The following is an 8,604-nucleotide window of genomic DNA, read 5'->3' as shown; positions in this document are numbered from 1 at the left end:
GACTGGGAACAATTTTAAGAGATGGTGGGGTGGGGATGTTGGTTTGGGAGGGGGTAAAGGAGAGGAAGGTAATGGATAATTTCAACCTGATGATTAGAAACGGAACTCCTAATGTACAGTTTCTTGTTACTGTAAACATTACATAAAGTATACACTAGTGCAGAGTTCATGTTTTTACTCATTCAACCTTCTCATTAAAGGGACTGTAAGCGTAATTTTCAAATAAGGACAGTGCCCGATAATATAATATACAAAAATGCCTTGCGCGTTTCTACTGCAGGCAAACATACAGAAATGGTTAGAATCAAACCTACAAAACCGACAATATTTTCAATATTATTTATCAGATAAGGTGTTTGAATCAGGCATTGCATGGAGGGTCACTTGAAATTACGCTTACAGTCCCTTTAATGTTGATTTAGCTAGTACTCATTATATTTCCATTCCCATATACCAACAATCTTCATCATTCAATACATAGATACATACATACACAACATACACAATAATGATAAAATCCTGCATCAACTAAAGAGATAAATGTTCATCATTCAATTCATAGATACATACACAATTATGATAATCCTGCATCAACTAAAGAGATAAATGTTCATCATTCAATTCATAGATACATACACAATTATGATAATCCTGCATCAACTAAAGAGATAAATGTTCATCATTCAATACATAGATACAATACAATTATGATAATCCTGCATCAACTAAACAGATAAATCGAACCGTAATGAAAGCTGAAGTACCTTAAAAAGTATATTTTTGTGACACCGTTTTTCTCTCGAAAAATCCCAGAGAAAAACATACATACACACAATTTGTATTTTTTGAAATAAAAAATACATACATTTAGTATGATTAATGCACACAAATGTTTAAAAATTGATATATTTAGTAATATATATATCTATTTTATGTATATATATAATATATATATAAATATTATAGAGATGTATTGAGATGTATATAAACCATTGTTTTAAAACGGTTCAATAATCTTCTCTCTCTATAGGACCAACTTTAACTTTAGATTGTATGAGTCTTACTTTCTAATTGCTTTATTTTGCAGACGGATGTAAAAAGATGAACCGGATGTAAAAAGATGAAGGCTAATGATCAGCCCATTTAATTTTAATCATTATATTTATTCGCAATTTCTTTGATCCATTATTTTCATCAATTAATCATATAAATGGTATTAATCAATGGGAAATTGCACATTTTGGAAGTGTTGCCATTTGGGAAATTGTCACGTTTGAAGTTGGCCTTGGGAAAAGGCCTTTGGGAAAGTGCCTAATGCCTATTGATATAGAATATTGCATTACTTTTTTCTATAATTATACAGTATACTGTACATCAATTATATATCTATATCGAACTGTTAAACATAGACTATTTGATCTCACAGGATTTAGATTTAGATTTAGATTTGACATCAGGTTCTAAAGATATAGGGATTAGAAAATCAGAGTTTGTGACAAAAAACTTAATTTATTCCTTTACTGTCTTCTGAGCATAAGATTTAAGAGAATTTAATGAGTCAATTTTACGGCTGCATGCCTATGCATTTAGTGACCGCAAATGTTCTGTATAGTTTAAAAAGGTTCCAGATCGAACTATAATGAGAGCTGTAGTACCTTATAAAAAGCGTCGTTTTGAGAAACTTTTTTTCGAAAAATCTCAGTTTACAAAGAGTAGTAAAGATACACAATTTTTATTTTTGAACAAACAAAATACATAAATTCAGTATAATTAATGCACAAGAATGTTTAAACATAGAAATATGTAGGTAGGTATATATCTATTATTTATATATAATATAGTATAATCTATTCATTATTCCATCAAAAAACAGAATTATAACCTCAGACAATCTTCAGTGAGGTTTGTAAAAAAATTTCGCGGATTTTAAAAATAAAATTCGCGGATTTTCAAGAATTAAAATTTTTTACAAAATTAAAAACCTTTAAAACACATTTTTTATCATTCATAAACCTTCCCCGTGGTCACGTGATGTCCCACAAAAAATTTGGGCCCGATCGGTTCAGCCGTTTTGACGTTTTTTTTGGATACAAACAAACAGACAGACGCCCAAACAGACAGACAAGCCAAAGGAATTGAGTCTTTGGAACAAAATCAAATATTTAAACCTCAATATCTTAAGAACTCGATGTCGTAAACCTTTGATATTTCAAACTCAGATTATTGGATCTAACAGAGTTCAAAGTTTGAAATATCTAAGGTCTGCAACATTTGGTTCTAAAGATATAGTGATTAGAAAATCAGCGTTTGTGGCAAAGACTCAATTCCTTTATATATAGAAGAGCTTGAACAAATTGTAGCGATATACTTGCAAATTAAAAAGTCTCTTATAGACATTTTAAAAAAAAAATTATGAACAAATACGACATTACTTTACAATTTTCTCCTTCTTATTGTAGATAGCTGTATATCACATGTGTGGGATTGGAGAAACATCATTTATCAGTATTAAACTATGTCAGCTAAAGCTAAAACGATCTGTGGGTCTGAAAGTTTTACACGATACAAAAATGTATACAATAATTGATTTTTTTGATCTATTGAAACGTGTAACTTAATTTATGACATTTATTTTATAATAACGAAAAAAATGCTTGGTTTAATAAAAGCGCCGTGCCAATGTACGTTTACAATTACAACATATGGAGTAATACAAAGTTGAAGATTTATTAATAGTATAAATCGCTTATTTGAACAAAAACAAATAGAATAAAATCTTTTTGCAGAAATTCATTTGATTAATTGGCAGAGCGTTGTATAATTTTCAATTATTGCGAGGTTTTTATTTTATAACGCTTATTATACATAATTTATCATGCGTTTTCTGACACATTTGTGTCTATTCATATTACGCATTTCAACAAAGATTCATTAGGATTTAGAAAAAAATAAGAATTTAATTAAAGGTTCCGATTTCAAAGTTTCAGAGATAAGAGGCCAGAATTTTAGGAACTGAGAATAAATCAAATGTAGATCTCTAGATCAAAAATAATAATACGATTTTAAGATTAAGATTCAGATTAAGATTAAGAATAAGATTAAAATTATGAATAAGATTAAAATTAAGATTAAGATTAAGGTTAAGATTAAGATTAAGATTAAGAATAAGATTAAAATTATGAATAAGATTAAGATTAAGATTAAGATTAAGATTAAGATTAAGATTAAGATTAATAAAGAACTAAATACGTTTGTCAAATGGTCAAATTGAGTTCCAGAATTTTTATAAAGTGAGACAACAAAACTCTGAAATAAAATAAAGTTATAACTTTATGAGCATGAGACACAGCATTTGTGCAGTGTAAACAAACCCATATCAATCATCTTGTGATTTAATGATTGTCTATAGTAAAAATATTTCCATTGTAACAGCATCAAATACACTTAAGAATTGCTATTATGTAATTGCTTTTTCTAAGTTAAAAACATGAAGCTAAGTTTTGCACACAGAATTTAGAGCTTGTATTGTAAACATGATCTTATCAAAGCCGGTAGAATTTAAAAATATTTATTTTTGCAAAGCAAAAATTGTTTTCATTTATTTTCAAAAGAAAACATTTATGTCGAATAAAGGAAATATTAAACATTCTTTCCACAGGGCGTAGAAAGTATTTATGTCGATTTTAACTATGAATTTAGATCAAAAATTTTTTTTTGTATGTGTTAGACATAGAATATATTTTGATTTCGATATTAATATTCATAGACCTTAAGATCAAAATTCTAAGCATAAAGGCTGTTTAAAAATAATTACAGGATTAATAAGTGAGGTCTGTTTAAAAACATTTAAGATTATTTTGTAATCAAGAGGCTTCACAATTTAATAAAAGCAATTTTATTTTACTTTCGGTTCAGATTCGTTACTCAGATTCGTTTACACGCCTTTAAATCCAAAAAACCTTGGACGTTGAAAGGGACTGTAAAGTAGAAATGAAAGGGGATATGGGCTGAAACCTAAACATTTTAGGAGTTGATCAAGACCTAGACAAAATTTTATAAATATAGATTTTCGAATAAATTTGACACAGTTTTATATCAATATCTAGAGACGGGAACATCAGATAGAACTCTTATGGGTCTCGATTAACTCCTATAATGCCTATACCGCCTTTCATTGTTCCTTTACAGCCCCTTTATAAACCATGCCCATCCATACATAATTTAGGTATGCCACGCAGGAACAACAGTGATAAACGTTGATACAGCAACTCACCAAACACAATTAGGAATCCAGTTTTTTTATTTAAAGGATTTGTCATTGAAATTGCTAAGTATGAGGCCATTTATTTTGAAAAATAACCCTAATAAACAACGGTGCACTTTGAAATTTTCTCTGATTAATAATGTGAATGATATTGTCATTTTAATAGTTTGCTAGGTGTTTAATTCTAACAAACTTCTCTGTTTTCTTGAAGTTGAAATCCGCAAGACTCTTTATAAAGTAACCATAATTGTAAAATAATCAATAATCAGACAGAAAATAGTAGATAATTCTTGATCAAATCATAGTTACCGTTGTTTTTAGATTTATTTGTTGTTTTTAGATTGAATTGGTGTCAACATATGTTATGTAGTGAATAACGTTTTTTTTTTGTTAATTATTGCTTTAGAGAAATAATACATATTTAACAATTAACACGATTTAAATACTGCTCGATTTAGTTGTACTTAAATTAGAGGAGTGCAATGGAATTCTTACTTGGAGTCCTTTTCCAGGGAATAGGGAGACCATATCTCCAGGTAAAAATATACTTGGAGTCCTTTTCCATAAATTAGGGAGTCAATTTAACCAGGAGTTCCTTTCTTCCAATTAATTCTTATGTTTGTATTTAGACAAGCTTGGAGTTCTTTTTCCTAGGAGTCAACTTTTCCAAATACAAAAATCTATTTTTACGCTATTTGGGAGTCTATGTCTTCAAGATTTGTTAAATGAACTAACTGCAGTGGAATAAGTGGAAATGAGTTTATTTTAAAAACAATGGTTTCGATTCATGATTTTTGTTTAAGGACTAAAGCTGAGATATACCTCGCAGTCCGGACTAAATATTGCTTACCTGGACGAAGGATTCCTGGACCTTAGCACAGTTCGTCTTGTCGAGACAGACGACCTGGACCTAGCAGCTTACCCAGACCAGGCCAGGTACAGTACAGGAACCAAGCGATACGTAGTACCATGCTGGAGCAGGGGGTGCAGGTACCAGGGAAACAGTACAGTACAGGGACCAGGCGGTACAGTACCATTTAGGGACCAGGCGGATCAGTAGTGTAAAGGGACCAGGCAGTACAGTACCATGCAGGGACCAGGGGGTGCAAGCCTATTTAGGGACCAGGTGGTTCTAAACAGTTGAGTGACCATACGGTACAGTACCGTACAGGGACCAGGCAGTACAGTACCATGCAGGGACCAGGGGGTGCAAGCCTATTCAGAGACCAGGTGGTACTGAACATTTGAGTGACCAGGCGGTACAGTACCGTACAGGGACCAAGCAGTACAGTACCATGCAGGGACCAAGGGTACAAGCAAGTTTAGAGACAAGATAGTATGGTACAGTAGAGGGACCAGGCGGTACAGTACCTTACAGGTACCAGGTAATACATCTTATGCAAATAATGATTTTTTTTTCAGAGAGCATATTTTAACCTGTTTTGGAACAAGTTTTACCCCTGTCACTCTTATTTATGGATCTACCCTCACTACAACAAGGTAACAGGTCTCCGACATTGGGTTGCAAAGATAATGGATTAGAAAATCTGAATTTGTGGCAAACAAATCAATTCCTTTCGCTGACTTACAATGTCATGTTTTTTCTTCAGAATGTTAACCTTATAATTATTTATCCAGATGCTGTTTAGAAATTTCATAAATAACATGAAATATTTCTTTTAAAGAAACCAAAATGTTAAAATTATATATAGTTAATTACTTAAATTTCCTTGTTTAAAGATTATTCGTAAAAGTGTCTTTAATCGATTCAATTATATCTGAAACCAATCCCTGTCGTCGCTATCACGAATTCTAAATATAAAATATTGATTATTTAAACTACGTCAGGACAGCTACATTCCTGTGCCCGGCCCAGGTGGGAGCTGTTTGGGTTAAAGTGTTTCAGCAGCTTCTTCAACAGCTGCAATTAGGATGCTTAAAACTTAGGTAAGCTGATTTTGTCCCACAAAATATTGGACCGTGCTCAGGTCTAAGTTGGAATTTTCAGAAATAGAAAATTCAAAATTCAAATTTTTTAAAGATTATATTATTTAATAGTTTTCTTTGTGTATATGGGCGTTACAGCTTGGAGATAATCCAATACAATAAAGGACACAGGGATACAAAGGGTGCAAACTATCAAGCAAAAATAAAAAAAGCTCAAAAAAGCTTCATTATAAATATTAAATATACATGTCTCACTGTCTCACTGTCTCCAGACTGATATGAAAAGTTGCATTACTTTCAAGACAAGGTCGACTTTGAAGTGTCGCAACGCCTTGGCATTTATCTTTCTAACTCTTTAATACTTTTTTGCAACCCTAACCATTTAAGAACCATAAGCATCGATTTTTGCTTTAGAGCTTGTAATCTGTAGATCAATGTTGACTATGTATAAAAATAAACATTAATGAGTTATTGCCTTAAAACCAAAGGCCAAGGCGTTTCAACATTTTTAAGTAAGCCCAGTCTAGAATATTGCTGCAACTGTTTAAAGCAGCCTAGATCTTTTTTTGGGACACAGTAGTATCTATTATATGTTGTTTGTTTGTTTGCTTGTATCCTATAAACTCTCATGACACCAGGACTGGTTTATGTATGGTTAAAGAAGAAAAACTGTTCCCGTAAAAAAATGTCCACATTTCTTGTTTTTAAAAATGAGCAACTATCGTTCACAGCTAAAATATATACTAGAAAACGTTCTACTTATATAAACGTTTCATCATTCACAGAATTTTCTTATTTTGACAGAACTAACAGAAATATCCAGAAAAATTTTGGTATTATAATCGTTTTTCATAAAAAGATTTTACCATGGATTTTAAAATGTTCGAAATGGTTAACAATCAAAATTCACAGATCTTTTTTCTAAATTCTAGTATGAAAGATTTGATAAAGACGACTATTAATCCGGGTTATACTGGTTATGACTCTATCATATCATAAAATGTAGATATGAATTATTATTCCTCCCCCTCAAACCAAGTGAAATCCTATGTAAAGAGTCCCTTGGTTTGTAATTGTATCGTAACCCTACATTATGTACTATTAATGTCACTTTAAATCTTTACACACATCTCGCTTGGATTCAATCTTTAGGCCCCACCCAAACATACAATGACATCTCCCTTCCCCTGTTCTCAATTTTTTTCAAGGGCTTTTAATTACAATGCATTCTTTCCCCGCTGATCGGTTTTCTAATAATTCATTGGTCCCTGATTGGGCAATATTCAGAATTTCACCAATGAAATTCTTATCCTTTCAAAGTTTGCCCATAGGTCTTATTGCCGTCGACCCATCGCTTACTAATTTTAGTTTTTTTCTTCCATATTATCCATGTCTTTCAGAATATTTTTAGACTTGTATTTCATAATTTTATTGTTTTTTTATGTTTTCAGAAAACAGCGTAAAACGATCGACATTTTCATTATAATGGCTTATGAGAAAAAGATTTTTAAGTTTGGGCATGTTATGGTTAAAAAGGGGTAGGTGCCCCCCCCCCCTTTGGTCCACCGGTTACTAATGCTTGTATTTAAAAATATATCCCTGTAATTTTCTTGTCGTCATTAACTTGTTTTACCCCCCCCCCCACAACCTTGCTGGGATAATTTAACAAATTAGTAGATAATTGATTATATTTTTGTTAAATATATTCTATCGAAATTATTCCAAGATTTTGATTAGGCTAAATTGTACAAAATTAGTGTATTTATTTTATAAAAGAACTTTAACATTTTAATGCCATTTAATAGTAGCAGCCAAATTCTAGTAATTATATAAGAAAATGGACTAAACTGAATTAAATTGACTCTAAATATCCACGGGAAACCTACTAGAGTTCAGCATGTCCGAATTAATTAAGTCCAATTTAAAAATGCCATTTAAAAATCAGTAAATAAATCAATCTTTAAAGATTTAGATTTAAAATTGACATGTCTAAAATAAGAGAAATATTTCGAGAAGAAAAAAATATTTGATTTATTTGGAAAATCAATAATAATACAGGGTGTCTTACGAAACATGAAAGTAAAAAAGAGACTGTAAGGTCGTCTTTGAGGTCGTCTTTGAGCTTAGAAATCATTCAATCGTTCGCCTACTATTCAATATTAGTATTATTATAACATTTACCAGAAACTTCTCCTAGTCCTGGGATTTCCAAAATGTAGTCTGCCTTTTTGTACTGCCGGAAAGTACAAAAGTGGCAGACCACATTTTGGAAATGCCAGGACTTTAAGTAAGTTGTGACTATTAAATCTAGAATTGTACTTTGATTATTAAATTTAGTACTGAATATGAAATATTGTGGACAAAGGAATTGAGATTTTGCCACAAACTCTGAT

At 31.3% G+C, this 8,604-nt stretch overlaps 1 protein-coding gene across 1 annotated transcript in view; it reads left to right on the top strand.

Annotated features, from left to right (window-relative positions):
- The first annotated feature begins 35 nt into the window (after positions 1-35).
- LOC111698483 (1-phosphatidylinositol 4,5-bisphosphate phosphodiesterase epsilon-1) overlaps positions 36-8,604 on the top strand; it is a 26,188-nt gene continuing 17,619 nt past the window's right edge. The window contains exons 1-6 of the mRNA XM_023468833.1: positions 36-68; positions 4,226-4,286; positions 4,723-4,800; positions 5,068-5,200; positions 5,687-5,764; positions 6,113-6,211. Coding sequence (XP_023324601.1) covers positions 36-68; positions 4,226-4,286; positions 4,723-4,800; positions 5,068-5,200; positions 5,687-5,764; positions 6,113-6,211 — 482 coding nt within the window. The remainder of the gene's footprint in view (positions 69-4,225; positions 4,287-4,722; positions 4,801-5,067; positions 5,201-5,686; positions 5,765-6,112; positions 6,212-8,604) is intronic.

Source organism: Eurytemora carolleeae, unplaced genomic scaffold, assembly GCF_000591075.1.
Source record: "Eurytemora carolleeae unplaced genomic scaffold, Eaff_2.0 scaffold167, whole genome shotgun sequence".
In the NCBI taxonomy this organism is placed as follows: domain Eukaryota; kingdom Metazoa; phylum Arthropoda; class Copepoda; order Calanoida; family Temoridae; genus Eurytemora; species Eurytemora carolleeae.
The sequence above is the reverse complement of the archived record's forward strand: the minus strand, read 5'-3'. Positions and strand labels throughout refer to the sequence as shown.